This window comes from Astatotilapia calliptera, chromosome 18 (assembly GCF_900246225.1).
Source record: "Astatotilapia calliptera chromosome 18, fAstCal1.2, whole genome shotgun sequence".
Classification (NCBI taxonomy): Eukaryota; Metazoa; Chordata; class Actinopteri; order Cichliformes; family Cichlidae; genus Astatotilapia; species Astatotilapia calliptera.
Genome location: NC_039319.1, coordinates 9204657 through 9221205, shown reverse-complemented (window position 1 = coordinate 9221205; position 16549 = coordinate 9204657). Strand labels below are relative to the sequence as shown.

Genomic DNA, 16549 nt, shown 5'->3' with positions numbered 1-16549 from the left:
TTTAAAACATAACCTTTTTTGGGGGGCAATTTTTATGTTTTAATAATTATTGAAAAAAGCTGTCTATTTTTAACTGAAATGCCAGATTTGGGGAATGGCACACTCACTGATATTTTTAGGAAAGCAAAGCTTTTATTTGTGTGTCACTTTTACAGAAAGAAAATCCTTGTTCAGAAATTGCATGCTTTTACGGTCACTCATTTCTTCCAAATTGGATCAATTTTAAATGAATTCAAGGTCATTTAAATGATTTGGCACCTGCAGGCAGGACATCTGCCTCCAGATGTTAGGCTTGACCATAAATGCTTCAGTTTGGCTTTTGATTAATATGTCTTTCATTCTTTATTTTATGTAAATGTGTATGCTTATAATGGTGAGTGTTGTTCCGTAACCACTGCTGATTAAGCAGCTGTCTATGTTGGCCAGGACTCTGTTGCGAAAGACATTTTAAACCTCAAGGGTCTTGTCACCAGGTTAAAATGAGGTTAAATACAAACATGCAGTCATGTGAATAATAAGGTTTCAAAATCTAAGTTCACCCTATGATCTAGCAGCAATAACCTGAAATAATTGTTTTCTGTATGACTTTATTAATATGTGGAGGAAATTTGGCCCACTCGTCTTTTCAACGTTGCTTCAGTCCATTGAGGTTTGCAGGAATTTGTTTATATACAGCTCTCTTAAGGTCCCACCACAACATTTCAATCAGCCTGAGGTCCATTGCAACACCTTTTTAACCATTCTGTTGTAGAGTTTTTGCTGTTTTTGGACTCATTGTCCTGTTGCATGACCCAGTATAAGCAAGATATAAATGGCCTTATATTGAATCTAAATATCGGTATACAGAGGTGTTCATGTTTGACTCAGTGGCTGCAAGGTACCCGGGTCCTGTGGCTGCGAAAGAAACCCAAATGATCACCGCTTCAACAATGTGGTTGATAGCGGCTATGTTGTGTTTGTACTGATATGCTTGTTTTTTACCAAATGTGGGACAGTTGCCGACATTGTTTTTAGTTTGTAGAGCCTCTTTGTCATTTGTCATAATAACCTTCAAGTTTTGTGCTGAAATAAAATCAAAAACATGCATGGCTGCTCCTAATAACTTCATCAAATAATGAGTGGAGCCTTCATAGCAGTTTGTATTGTTTTCATTATTATGAGAAGAAACACAACTTAACATGTATTCCAAACAAGAGAAGACAAATATCCATCATAAATACAAACTCCAGATGTGCTGTGTATAATTGCAGACAGTCAAGTATAATAAATTGGGAAGGAAAAAAAAAAATCTATCAAGTAATATAACTTAAAACATTTCATGTTTTATGATGTTAAGCTGTTGAGAAATAATCAATTGATTCCAGTAAATTTCAGCCCTGTGAAGGTGGCTCAGGAATACAAGGCACTGATGTGATCCTGGTTTAAATTATGTACTTTTGATCCCATCCAATAAAAGCTTAAATATGACCCCACTATTGGACAACCTGATAGGTGAGTGGTTAGGGTGCACACTGCATGTTTTACTCCTGGCTAGACGGACCTTTATTGAATGTCTTTTCCACTATCCACCCAAACCATCCATTAAGGGCAAAAAAAATGCAGCTCAAATTTAAAAAAACGTCCCCAGGTTGCTTTTAAAAATGCTTTGGCCATAATTTTTTATTTCTAACCACACTTTCTGAATCCTCCCTTTGCTTCTGAACGACACACAGTCAAGTTTTAAAAACATAGAAAGGTTTTAATGTTCATTACCTTGACCTCCTTTTCCTGAAGGCCTTTGGCTGAATGAGCTTTGACGTGCTTTCGTAATGAGCTGGGGTCAGTGTAGCGCTTGGTGCATCCCGGTATCTGACAGGCGTATGGTTTCTGTGAATGAACCACAAGAAGGAGAGGTGAGAGAAGTTTGACTGAACATTTAGAAGCACCTTGGTTTAACTTTCTGTTATAAAAAGAAAACAGGTGTGCTGCTATTAAAAAGAGCACAAATTATTTTTTGGTGTTTTGGGGAACACTTTCTCCTGCAACTCTTCTTCTAGCGGATTGCAAAAATTTAGCAATGTTGATTTCAGTACTGAGCTAAGGAGAACAAACCTTTTTTTGTACAGAAAACACAACAAAAATAGCACAACACGCCAAATTAAACCCAGAGCTTGAGAGTTATTATTAGATTTACTGTAAGGTGCAGACTACACCATCTCTTATATATCCTACATTATGTATTGAGAAGGTTACGAATTTTCTACACCAGAACTGAATAATATTCACAACACGATGATGATTTTATAGTCTCATCAGATACAACGATGTCAAACATAAAATGTGTGTACAAATAATGGCACAAGTTCAGATGACTCACATCCACACTGAAGGCATAAACATTTAGGATAAAGATCGTAAATGTGGCTACTTCTTGTGACAACTGGACTAACAGAGGAAGAAAGAAGATGTAGTTCTGTCAACATTTTACATAAAGTGCTCCTCAGCTGAAAGGGAGGATATTTACCTTTCATCTGCAGGCTTAAAAGAGGGGAAGAGAGAAGAGAGTTTAGCCATAAATCATTTCATTCATAAAGTAAACTGTATGAGCTACCTGCAGTCTTTGTATTCATATAAAAGTATTTATTTCTGCACATTATTTCCTGAAGGAATAAACATTTCATAGCAGGCTAAAGCAGCTGGAAGACAAAGTATTTTCTGGTGTAATGATATAAAATACTACAGTTAACTGAGTCCTCCTGAAATAAGTAAAATGAGTAACATCGTGGAATGTGTGTTGAAATGTTTTTTACTGTACAAATAGCTCATTTCTTATATGCAGACAGGTTTTCATCATTTTACTTCGAAGTAGAAAGTTGAGTAAGATGACTGTATTTCACAATTTAGTGAATAAATGAGCTCATTGCCATGAATCTCAGATCTCTTTTTTATTCGCTCTTTTTCATTGCCAAGTATTTAACAGGTGGATTCAATTATACATTCATGAAAACACATGTACAGTGTTTATTTGAGCCTTTTGGGTTTATGTGCTGGGATGTGAGCACTACAAGTCAAAAAAATAATGAGCGTCAGGTTTGATGATCGTATTTTTCAGGACATTTTAGCAGAAAATGTGACGAGAGCTGTGATGTAGTTAACACTGCCCAGTTTCTCATCTTTGTACGTGGGATTACGAAAAAAGTTTGAGATTACAGCAGAGATCACAGCTGTGTGCTAGATGAAAGAGACTATGACGAAGAGTGATTTGTTAAATGAAATCAGATAAACTTGCTGCTGTTACATTAGTAGCGAAATCTGACTAAAACTGATCATTTTGTGTTGTATTATAAACCAGGAGGTGTTGCACAAGTCAGAGCTAAAACAACACATTGTTGATGTTGTAAATAAATAGTTAACTTCACCAGGGCAAGGGTTTTAGAGGTGCATGAAGCTGAACATTGTGAGGCTACCACACAGGTCAGCCTGGACTAAAAAGGGTTTAGGACCTGCTGCACATCCATGATGAGAATCTGGCATTCCAACATATCCAAGAAGTTCTCAGTTGGGGGCATTTGAATACAGTGAATCTGTAAAAAGCTCTGATCTGAGCTTTATGAAGAAGCCAACAGAAGATAGGTACACTGTGGTATTAAAGGGATAGACATAGTCAGCAACAATACTCAGGTAGTGTAGTGTGGTGTTTAAACTACACCAAGGGTGCCAAAAAAAGGAAAAAAAGATAAAGAAATTGCCAAGAAAATACCCCTGTACCACCACCAGCCTAGACTGTTGACACGTAGCAGGGTGGATCTATGCTTTCGTGTTGTTTTTATGTTTAAATTCTGATCTTAAAAGAACCAGACAAGGCAATATTGTTTCTCCAATCTCCTCTGGAGGAAATGCAGAGTAAAGCTGAGCTTAGTGAGGTAGGAAAAACAAATCACCATGGGCAACAGTGAGGTGTTTTGGGCATGACTTTTTATCTGCTTCTTAGCGTGGAGCATCCCAGACAACATTTGAAAACCCCTGCTTTTCAAAATGACTTCTTTCTCTGTAATTAGTCATTTGCCTGAAGATCTAATATGGAAACACTGCAAAGAAATATCATTTCTTTTTTCTTTCTAATATGGCAGCTTTCAGCATATTTGTCACACTCATCTTTGTAAAATATAAAAATTTAACTCAGCTTTTAAATGATAATTTCATTTATTAAGGGAGAGAACTATCCAAACTTAACTTGCCCTGTGAGAAAAAGTAATTTCCCCCTTAAATTGATGAATTAATTAAAAAAAAAATAGGACCCATCTAATAAAGGGAAGTAGGCTAAAAGATCTCAATAACAACAAATAATGCTACAATCTAAAGAAACAGATGAGAAACTCCTCTGTCATTGACATCTGTCTGTCTGGAAATGAAGACAGATGTATGAAGACATTTCTAAGGCTTTGGGACTCCAGCGAACCGCAGTGAGAGTCATTATATACAAACGGAGAAAACTCGGAACAGTGGTGATCATTCCCAGGAATGACTGACCCACCAAAATTACTGCAAGAGCAAATTGACGACTCATCCAGGAGGTCACAGAAGAACCCAGAACATTCTAAAGAACTCACTTGCCTCAGTTAAGGTCAGTTTTTGTGATTCAACAATTAAAAAAAGAGACAAACGAAGAAACATCTTGATAATCCTCAAGACTTTTGTGTCTCGACACTGTTGGACTAATGAGTGAAAAGTAGATTGTTTGGAATGTCTGACTCCTGTTACATCTCATGTTAAACTAACACTTTTCATATAAAGAACATCATACCAGCAGTGGCAGTAGTGTGATGGTCTGGATCCAGACAACCATAGTTGAGGAAACCATGAATTTTGCTCTTTACCAGAAAATCCTGAAGCTAAATGTTTAGCTATCAATTCAAGCCCTGAAGCTCAGGCTCAGTTTGGTTATGCAGCAGGACAGTGATCCAAAAAACGTCAGCAAGTCCACCTCTGAATGGCTGAAATGCAAAAAAAAAAAAAAAGAGCCTTTGAAGCTTGGCCTTAGTCAAAGTGTGGATTTAAATGAAATTGAGTTGCTTTGGCATGACCATAAACGGTCTGTCCATGCTTGAAAACCCTCCAATGTGGCTGAATTAAAACAATTCTGCAAAGAAGCCAAAATTCCTCCACAGTGATGTTATTATCACAAAAACTTGAAAATTTGATTGCTGTTTGTGTTGCCAAGGCTGGCACAACTAGTTATTAGGTTTAGGAGTCAGCTGCTTTTTCACAAAGGTTCAGGTAGGATTGGATAAGCTTTTTTCCTTTATCATATAAAAAAGAAAAAACAGCATTTTTGCATTTTACCTGGGTTACCTTTGGCTAATGTTAAAAACTGTTTGATGATCTTGGGTTTGACAGTAATGCAAAAAACAAAGTAGTATTGAAAAATCACTTGTATTTTTTAATGATGCCACAAAACAATGAATGAAGCAAATAAGTAAAAATGTTACTGTAAAAAGAATTTTTAGTAGAAATATATCAGGACAGGCTTGACTATAATAATGCTTGTGTCAGTGGGATTGTTATTTTTCTAATGTCTGCTCGATTTTTCTTCTCCAGTATTCCCAATTTTTGTGTAATTCTTAAACAAATACATTTCAAATTATAGACATGCAATACCAACGTAGATCTGGCATCAGAGTAAGTGCTGCTCTAAAGTGTCTGGGAAAAAAAAAAAAAAGGAAAAAAAGGGGGCAATTTCAAAACTATTTCAGGAAAAATATTCCCTGTGAGACCAGCTCAGTTCTCTCTTAGTCTAAACAGATCAGCACCAAATGAAGTGCTGTCTTTCTAATCTTAGCATAAATTCAGGGTAATGACATGCAAAGTGGTTATGGCAAATGACAGCTCTGAGACAGACTGTAAATTCATAAACTGCATATCAGTTTCCAATTATGTGTGCCAAAAAAATTTAGAAATCTTTTTTTCCTGTTGCCAGGGCTCAACCCAAAAAAACCCAAAACAAAACCCTGGCATTATTCAGCACCACATTTCATATCGGATTTGTCACAGTCCATCACCTTTTTGCACTTCACTGCCATCGTAAAATGAAAGCTCTCAATGCTTTTAATACATTTCCAAATTCTCAAAACAAACCACATTTTTATGTTATGTGAGCGTTAACTTAGAAAGGTAATTCCTGCTTGAGCCTGCACTTACTTTAGGACTAAATTCCCCAAAGTGTCATATTAGTAACACAATACAAGCTGTTTAATCAAACTTGAAAAACATTTCTTGGCCTGCCGTTGCACTACTCAGCAGTTATTTACATTCAGACAGGCTTCCACTGGGCCTCCAGGATGGCGCCAGATGTGTCTGATTGTTAATTTGTGACGCAACTTCGAAGCCCCCATTAGCCAGTGTGAAACCACTAAAGGGAGAAAATAACTTGCTGTAATAACAGTGGAGCGAATCGTGAAGCTCCATCTCATCCGTGTAATAAGAGATCTGATTCGCGGGATTACAGCTAAATTCTCATCACTTGTCAGCAGGAGTAGAAATAACTGTGGTCTGTAGGGTAAATCCACAGCAGGTATGCAGTTTCACAATCCCAAAAATGTCAGACTGTAAAGCAGAGACCACCTCACACCTTATATTACTGAGCAAATATTATTTATCTTAATATTCAGAGCAATTATGTGTAGTCTTGTGTTTTTAAAGTGTATGGTCTCATGCATTGCAGCAATTTTTAAACATAATTTATTGTGTATTTTGTATAAATGTTTCAAGTAAATTCACCCAGACAGACATGAGCAGTGATACTATAGATTCACTCGCCACTTTTTTAGATACACCTGTTTATTTGCTCATTAATGCATTAATCTAATCAGCCAATCACATGGCAGCAACTAGGCTTACTGAGGCATGTAGACATGGCCAAGACAACCTGCTGAAGCTCAAACTGAGCATCAAAATGAGGGAGAAAGGTAATTTAAACATCTTTGAACACGACATCGTTTTGGTTCCAGACAGGGTGGTCTGAGTTTTTTGGAAACTGCTGATCTACTGGGAATTTTTCCACACAGTCATCTGTAGGGTTTACAGAGAGACAAAATTAAAAATACCTGCTTGATGTCAGTGGTCAGAGGAGAATAGCCGGATTCTTTAACCTGACAACAACTCAAATAACCTGAATGAATAGCACGTTGAACCTTGAATCAGATGGGATACAGCAGCAGAAAACCACAATGAATGCCACAATAGAACAATAGAAGACTGGATTTCTGCTCTAACGTTCGGATGGTAGGGTCAGAATTTGGTATCAACAACATGAAAGCACGGATCTATCCTCCCTTGTTTCAGCGGTTCAGACTGCTGGTGGTGTAATGGTGTAGGGGATATTTTCCCTTAGTACCAGCTGAAGATCATTTAAACATCACGAGGTACCTGAGCACTGCTGTAGTATACCCATCTTCTGATGGCTGCTTCCAGCAGATTCGTAAAGCTCAAATGTTCTCCAACTGATTTCCGAACATAAAAATGAGTTTACTATGCTCAAATGACATTTACAGTCATCAGTTTCACTCCCATAGAGCACATTTCGGATGTGGTGGAATGGCAGTTTGGCATCATGGATGTGCAGCCAACAAATGTGCAGCAACTGTGCAGCATAGTGTTGAATCCAAGCAATGAAGAGATAAGTCAGTTCTGAAAACAAAAGTGGATTTAACCTCCTAAGACCCGAACTCTTCCACGGCATGCATTTTTAATTTCTCTTTGATATTTGGGCTGATTGGGGCCCGATGAATGTAAAAACAAAGAATTACTAGATTTTTTTTTACCTTCTTTTTGTTTTTAAGAAAAATAAGAGCCACATATGAGGATATTCGTTTAAAATTTTGATAGAACAGTAGCAGCAAAATTGAGTATTTTGGTCTAAATAACCCAAAATGTGATGTCCACATATGTGGACGCCAGGTCCTAAGAGGTTAACCCCATACTACGAAAGTGTATCTAACCCAGAGGCTCAAAAGGAAAAGTCAATTTCACTCAGTTATTTTTAGGTAAATACCATCTGCCAAGAAGGTGATGTAACTGACTGCTTTGTTTTGTTTTGTTATTTGTTACCAGGTTTGCTCAAAAAAGTTATACTGTGCATCAAAGGCTTGGAGGTGGACAGAGATTTCCAAATATTAAATTATTTTGAATAACCTTAGACACTAAAATGTTGTTTAAACATAAAAGTTATGACAGGTTCATCTACAAGATTCATCCAAACTGTAGCAAAGCACTCTTACTTTATATTTAAAGTTATTCTAAAACTTATTTTAAATTTTTTAGAATTCAGTACTTTTTTCTACAATATTTTAAATGAGATTAAAAAAAAATAAAGCGCTTTCTGAAAAGACCTCATCATATTATTAAATCCTATTTATTTAAAAAACAGTTCTTCAACAATCTAATAATACAAGTAAATGTCCTCCAATAACATTTTACCCAAGGGACGGAAGTTTTATCAGAAATATCTTGTGAAAGTCTTGATCCAGCTGATTTTTACATCATTATTATAAAATCACTTCATAACATTTTCCATGTTTTGCCAACAAACACTTTGGTCCAAAAAAATGTAACTAATCATTTCAGCCGATAAAAATAAGTGTAATGGTTTAATAACTAATGTTTTTTCCCTAAAATATAGTCAAGCAAAGTTATTATGTAATATTAAAAAAAATATATATATTAAAGTAGATAAATACCATACTAATGCAGCATTTAAATACATCCCCTGGGCATGAGAACACCTTCATGGAAAGAGTGACAATGCTGGCACGACACTTGACACCTGGTACACAAGAGTGGATTACGAGAAAAGGCCTGTTTCTGTTCTTTCTCAGGCTCCATCAGCTGTGGATTTCATAACTTATTTTGCAGTTGTAACCTTAATTTATGATCATCAAGAGCACGGGGGACACTCACTCCCACTAGTTTGAGTCCCCTGATGAATTTAATGTCGTTACTGTAGATGGTGTGTATGAAAATTCCTGGAAATTCACGTTGTCTTCACGGTTGAATGGATTCTATTTTTTCCCTGTTTTGTATAAACTGATCTGACACAAGCAGACTCTGCACAGCAAGTTAAAATTGGCTCACACGCACTAGCAGTTTATCTTCCCGAGTCATTCCCAGAAGGTCCCATAGAAAGCTGAGGGAGAGGCAGTCTGCTGCACTTTAACCCTCTGAGGTCTCAGCCACTGTTTTCAACTGTCTGCTGCCTCTGTTAACATAGCACTACATCTACAACAAAGCACATATAAAATCCTGAATAAATGCAGTACTGTAAAATAATTAACGCGTTTTAAGCACACCTGTGTTGGTATGAAAGTTTAAAAAGTCAATTTAATGTTTATTCATTTTTCAGCACATGTCTAAAAAAGACCAAATTGTGCTATATAAATAAACTTGCCTTGCCTAAAGTTCTCATGTGGCAAACAGAATTATAATATTGTGGTCGGCGATTAGGTGGAACCTTTTTCTCCTTAACCCTAACCTGTACACCGTACCTTTGTATTTAAAACAACCGCTGAAGTTTGGTGGGGGTACTGTCATCACAAAAGTCACAAAAACACAGTCTGTTTTTCAGGATTACTTTGAAACAAATGTACCTCTAAAGAAAGTTTATGTCACTTATGTTGTCCAGACAAATCAGGTACATGTCGCCGTGCCAACCCAAGTAACAGAGCTCTAACATAAGTGGCAACATTGTAGCCCAAACCATGATTTTGTATTATTTTTTTTATAAACTTAACCCAGAGGTTTTAAATATCTAAACCCAATCAGGTAATTTATTTTTAACTAACAACATAGTTAAAAATACTAAAAAAGGAAACATGTATGACTCAAACTTGCATCTCCGGCTGTAATGACTACCTCCACTACGACTCACTACAAAATAAAAATCATGTCCAGAAACACAGTGCACTAGATTAGAGCTGATTAGAGCTGAATTCATTTTCCTACGCCACATTAGCAAGAAGCTTGTTTACCTGAATTTCCCCAATGAGGGACAATAAAGGATATTTCTATTGTACTTCTAGAGATTGTGACCATTTCCCAAGCTGTGTTAAACTTATTAAACTGCATTAGTTTAGAAATACTATGTTGACAAAAAAAAAAGTGTAGAAATCTACAGTTTTTCTGTGTGTGCTCTCATTAAAGAGTAATAAAGTTGTTGCTGTGGTATTGGGATCCTACATTGTTTGAATTATCAGCCTTAGTGCATTTACACAATATGCAATTAGGGCAAAGGCAAAATACAGCAACAGAATGGGCATTAATGCCAGTGAGTGTCTTTAATTACAAGAGTTAATATAGCATACAAACATGTCAAGAAAAGCTCGTTTTTTTGTCTCCATTTCAAAAATGGCGCTATTTCCAACATACAGCAGTTCAACCAGGCTGAAAGAGGTTACATGCATGTATGATGAGTTCACTGTCTCTGACCCAAGCCAGAATAATTCTTCATGTTATCTTCAGATTCTTTCTGTACTTGCATATGGCGTGTTTACATGACCTTGACCTCTTTGTGACCTACTGTTATGGTGACGTTTGCTTGGAGAAGCAAAAAGCAACCAGCTATTGAGTCCACTCTAATACTACAAACTGACAGAAAGCTCAAATTAGGAGAACGTGCACTATAATAGAGCACATCCTAAATGGAAGGAGCCCACTGACCGTGTCCAGATGTGTGCGCTGGTGTTTAGCACGATCACTGGAGTTGCTGAAAGCCTTGAGGCAGCCGGGGTGCTGGCAAATGTAAGGTTTCTCCCCCGTGTGGCTCCTCAGGTGGATCTTCAGGTTCTCCAGACGGGAGAACGCCTTGGAGCAGCCCTCAAACTAACAAATAGAAAAGCAGAAGATTTTATATAGAAAAATTATTTAAGAAAATGTGCCTAGATTATCTTAAAAAATTAGTAAAAGTGGCACTTTGCCCATCAGCGTACACTCAACAATGACAAAATGAAACCATGTGTTTAGACATTTTTGCAAATCAATTGCATTTAATACCATCAGTTAGTGGGGAACCATACACGGTGAATATGTGCCATCCTATGTTTTCCAAATATTAAAAAGAATGTTCGTAACAGGACAACGCATTAACCCATTCCACTCCTGAGGCGCCTGTATTAGAAGGAGACCGTGTGATATTTAAACAGAACCTGTTGCTTTTTATAAAGACTAGTAAGCAAGTCTACATTCACTCAACAAGTTGCTTAGTGAAACCATGACTAAGAAGATCCAGCAGGTAACAGGTAATGGAGTAAAAATATTTAAAATTGGTTCAGCAGTATCAGTGTTTACTAATATATTGTCATTAGTCTGCTTCTTTCATAATTAAAGATTAAAGAGGAGTTAAAGGATTTTTTTTTCCATTTATATATTTTAACTGTACTCAGATGCACTGAAAAAGCAGTAGATGAAATAACTTGATAGTGTTGTGCACACTGCTGATAATAGTTGTGTAACAATCTAAAAAGAGGGCTTGAAATTCAAATCCTAGATACTGTCACCTTAGAGAGTTGAATGTCATATCGCCTAAAAGCTACCGCCACCGCTTTAATCCAGTGACAAGCAGTCCCGACTCACTCCGCTGACCCGATACTCGTTTCTCCTGTTCACACTGGCCATGAACACGGGTATAATGTGCTTCATATAAAAGTAATGGGTTTCAAAAACCCCGGTGTGACCAACTTTTTTGTGAAAGTGCATGCAGTGAGCCAAAATAAAGCTTCAGCACTTTGAGAACGTAACAGTTTATTTAAAAATTTGGGAAAAAGAATGTTCATAACTGGACGATTTCTGTCACTTTATTTGAAAAGTTTGGGGGCTTTTAAGTGCAGTTTGCCATCAGTTTATTGCATTTACACAAGAAATCAGTGTCTAGTTCTTGAAAGATTTTAAGATCTACCGATTCAAATCTGTGACGGTAGACTAACAACTACATGAGAATTAAAAAAAAAAAAAATCATTCTGACATCTCTTTAGGGACTCAAAACAAAATAACAAAACTACAACATAAACTAAGAAATCATTAAATCCCCTTATGTTCCTTTAAAATGCTTAAGTTGTAACTACGTTTGACATAGAACTTAATGTCCTTACAGAAAAAACTAAACCAGAGGCAATGTACCAGTATTTATATCATAAACTTCAGGTAGTGGCTGTTCTCCACTCAGAGAAAAAAAACGTAGCCAAAACCACACAAACACACACGCACCGACTGCGGTAGGTACTGTTTCAATGAGCCTCAGCATGCTTACATACTGCCCGACATACTGCCTATGGTTTATATCTTTACAGAAATTCCAATTTCTACTGATCAGTGTTTCATATTGTATCTTTATGTCAGAACGCCAAATATATGGAAATATTTAAAAAGGAAGTAAGAGACAGCATAGACCAGGGGTGTCCAAGTCCAGGCCTCAAGGACCGGTGTCCTGCAGGTTTTAGATATCACCCTGGATCAACACACTTGAATCAAATGGTTAGTTCATTACCAGCCCTCTGGAGAACTTCAAGACATGTTGAGGAGGTAATTTAGCCATTTAAATCTGCTGTGTTGGATCAAGGTCACATTTAAAACCTGCAGGACACCAGACCTCGAGGCCTGGAGTTGGACACCGCTGGCATAGACACACGCAGAAGATTTACATATAGACCAGGGGTCCCCAATCCCAGTCCACGAGGGCCGGTGTCCCTGCAGGCTTCAGATGTGTCCTTGATCAATCACAGCTGATTTAAATGGATAGATTACCTTCTTAACATGTCTTGAAGTTTTCCAGAGGCCTGGTAATGAACTAATCATGTGATTCAGGTGTGTTGACCCAGCGTGAGATCTAAAACCTGCAGGGACACCGGCCCTTGTGGACTGGGATTGGGGACCCCTGATTTAGACCATTTTCATTTGTCAGTATTTTTTATATTTAGAAAAAGGTTTTGAATCAAAATAAAATAATTTTTTATTCCCATGACACAATTTACTCTATAGATTTAACTGTTCTCTCTTCAAAATGACAAAGAAAAAAAATCAAGACCGATCATCATGTGTGTGACACTTAAATTTGCATTTAAAAGAAAATAATCCCCTTATAATCTATAGATATTTTATAGATTCTATACAAATATTATATTTATTTCTTAAAACTTTTGATAAAATCTTCAGAAAATTGGTCTCTAGACTCAGTTCTAGTTTAGCACTGAAGGCTTGAATAAAGTAATTCTTTTACATTTTTTTTTTAATATCCAGAATTTATTCCACACATTTATTAGCCATCACTAATGAGTCTATAAATGTCACTCACCTCATTAGGTTTAATAAGCCTGTACATAAAAAACACACTACATCATCTTGATTAATTAATCCAAGCTTTGAAAACACCTCGCCACAAAAATACAGACGGGCAATTGAAGCATTCAAACACTGAGTCACACAAGAACACAGATGAAGCCCTGAGAAAGTGAAGCTGTAACATTTCAACAATGTGCAGCTGTGAAGTCAAACCTCACAACATTAGTCTGAGTTATCTGAGAAAAAAAAGAAGCTTTTTTGTAGTTTAATCCATTGCCACAGGAGGACAATATTTAAGATCTATAGTTTATGTTCTGATATTTAATGCAAATGTAATTTACTCTACATTTTTCAAGACTTAATATCTTTGCCATTATTAATTTTTATTCCCCTTTGAAAAAGCACCTACTTTTTCAAAACAATTTTTCTTCTTATTTTACTAATACACACAACCCTGCCAATGTTCGCACATACAGACACACACACTTATAATTTAAAACTACGTTATCAGGAATAGAGATGGCACGATACCACTTTTTTATGTCCGATACCGATACCGATATCATAAATTTGGATATCTGCCGATACCGATATGAATCCGATATAGTGTTTTTTAATCAACAAAACTGTTTTTTTAAATATCTTGCTGCATTTTGTATAAGTTCATACTAAAGTTTAAAACAACAACTACACTAAAGCTATTCTGTTATACCTGTATACAAAAAAAATATTTCATAGTTCAGCAATACTGATCAATCTAATAAACTTAAACCTACACCATCCTCCCTATTCTGGTATTTTAAAGAGTACTTAGCGTAAATATTAAGCAACCTAACTAATAGGGTTCCAACTCCCAGCAACAACAAAAATAAAAAAATAAAAAAATAGGGAACCACCCCTCATGCTCCACCTCATGATGCTTAATCGACGTAATCAACCTTAATTTGATGCAGTGTGAAAAAAAATGCACAGAAATCAATTATTTTTCAAGAAATATTAAATAGATTCAACATCTTTCTTCAACAAAATTGCAGACTGCACAGATGGTACCTTCCCAAAGGAAAAAGTACTATAGCTTACTAGGGTATATATTTATATTAGACTTAATAGTCACTATATACAGTAATGGACTTCTATTCATTTTACATCAAATTAAAACTTTGGGTGTCAGATAATTATTTATTAAAAGCTTGACATTTTAAATGAGAATAAGAAAGAAAAGTATGTCTTTGTGCCCCCTTTTCCCTGTTCATGCCCTATCGGCCCCCCTGGCTAAACTTTGCTAGATCCGCCCCTGCACAGTTACCAGCCGTCAGCTGCGTACAAAAAGATCCTCGAGTAGAAAGTAATATTAAATAAATTCTAACAACAGCTTATCAAGCTTAAACGTGCTGCTGTTGTTCAGCCGCTGGTTTCCTCTTTCTGGTGCAAAGTGGGCCAAAAGCAAACTAGAGAGACGGACTCGCGACAGAAAAGCCGATCAGCTGATCATTAAGCAGTTTCATGATTGAAGTAGCAGCAAGAAGAGGCAGTCGCCTGTTAAGCTTAACGCAGGAATGCTTTACAAACATTCAGAGATGGACTTACACACTTGCTTTACTTCTCTCGGGGATAACTTTGTCGGAGATGAAATGCCGGGTTGCTAGCGAAGCTCCAAATGCTATCCAGACCACCGACAGGTCCCGCATGCCACAGCCGCTCTATCACGTGATGCATACTGCTCCGACGTGCTAACGTTCTGAGGTGAGTTACGGCGTGTTGCAAGTTTTGTGAGGTGCTTTCGTGATATTTAATGGATCGGATTACTTTTTTTTTTTTCTCCGATATCCGATCCAGTAATTTAGGCCAGTATCGGACCGATACCGATACGTAATATCGGATCGGTCCATCTCTAATCAGGAATGAAAAAGACGATCACTCCACACTATATCAGGTACACCTTGTCAGTACTGGGTTGGACCCTCTTTTGCCTTCACAGGCATCTTACTGTAATTCTTGGTGGTGCAGATTAAACTAGGTGCTGTTTACACCAAATCCTAACCCTACAACCCAAATTTAACATCAGAAATCAATACTCGTCACACCAGGTGATGTTTTCTCTGATATTCTACGGTCCAATTTTGCTGAGGCCATGCAACTTGTATATTCAGGTTCCTGTTATTAGGTAACAGGATTGGCAGATGATGTTCTTCTGCTTCACTGATTGTAAAGAGTTGTTATTGAAGTTCCTGCCGTCTTCTATTAGACCAACAAGGCATTTACGCCCAGAGAACTGCTACCGATGGGATTATTTCATTTATAAACCATTCTCTGTAAACCTTACAGGTGGTTGTGCAGGAAAATCAGCGTAAATTAGAAGTATTGGAAATACTCAGACCCGACCATCTGGTACTAATAATCATGCCACCGTTTGATGCCCAGTTTAAACTTCAGCAGGTTGTCTCGAGAATGTCTTCATCCATGTCTTGGGTTGCCATGATTAGCTGATAGATATCTAATACCTAAAAACAAACAAACAAACAAACAAACAAAACTAGCTAATGGGTAAAGTTTCATAAAAGAAAAAAAAAACAAGCCCTGCAGTTTATACTACAGATGTGATATAATGACGAGTAAAAGAACCATTGACTAATACTTATTATTTATAATTACATATTTGGTACTCTCTTGAGTCTTATAATTCCTGCTAAAAATATTTTGATGGGAAGACATTTTATTCTGCCTTTACAGCTGATAATATTAATTTTTCAGACAATGCTCGTCATTCGAGGGTCACTGGTTTTGGTCTTTTCATGGTTATATGACAGACAGATCATAAATGTACATACATGTGTATTTTATTGAAGCATCATAAATTACACATGATGACTCTCACACAGTGGGTTTAGAGGTGCTTTGAGAACTCGTGTTTACAGCCTGAGGAACACCTGTCCAATCTGGGGCTTGACATTACGAGCTGGTAAATAAAGCTGAATTCATTAACAAACACTGACTGCATTCATGTGAGATATATTCATTTTCCACTGCAGCACCGGGAATGACTTAATTCACATCTTCTGGCATAAGAACTTTATGAAAATGAAATGACGTTATTCACGTAGTTCAAGTTTGACTAATGACTAATTTTTTGTGTTTATGTTGATTTAATATTTATTAGTTGGCAGCAGGCTGGATCACTATAATGAACTAATTCACTTATGAAGGAAGCGTATCCCAGAGTGAGAACTTCTGAATGAATTACTAATC

At 36.8% G+C, this 16549-nt stretch overlaps 1 protein-coding gene across 4 annotated transcripts in view; it reads right to left on the bottom strand.

Annotated features, from left to right (window-relative positions):
- glis1a (GLIS family zinc finger 1a) overlaps positions 1 to 16549 on the bottom strand; it is a 64439-nt gene that overhangs the window by 13588 nt on the left and 34302 nt on the right. For all 4 annotated transcript variants that reach the window (XM_026150438.1, XM_026150440.1, XM_026150441.1 and 1 more), the window contains 2 exons: positions 10690 to 10851; positions 1753 to 1866 (listed from right to left, as the gene is read on the bottom strand). In XM_026150438.1, the coding sequence (XP_026006223.1) occupies positions 1753 to 1866; positions 10690 to 10851 (276 nt within the window). The remainder of the gene's footprint in view (positions 1 to 1752; positions 1867 to 10689; positions 10852 to 16549) is intronic.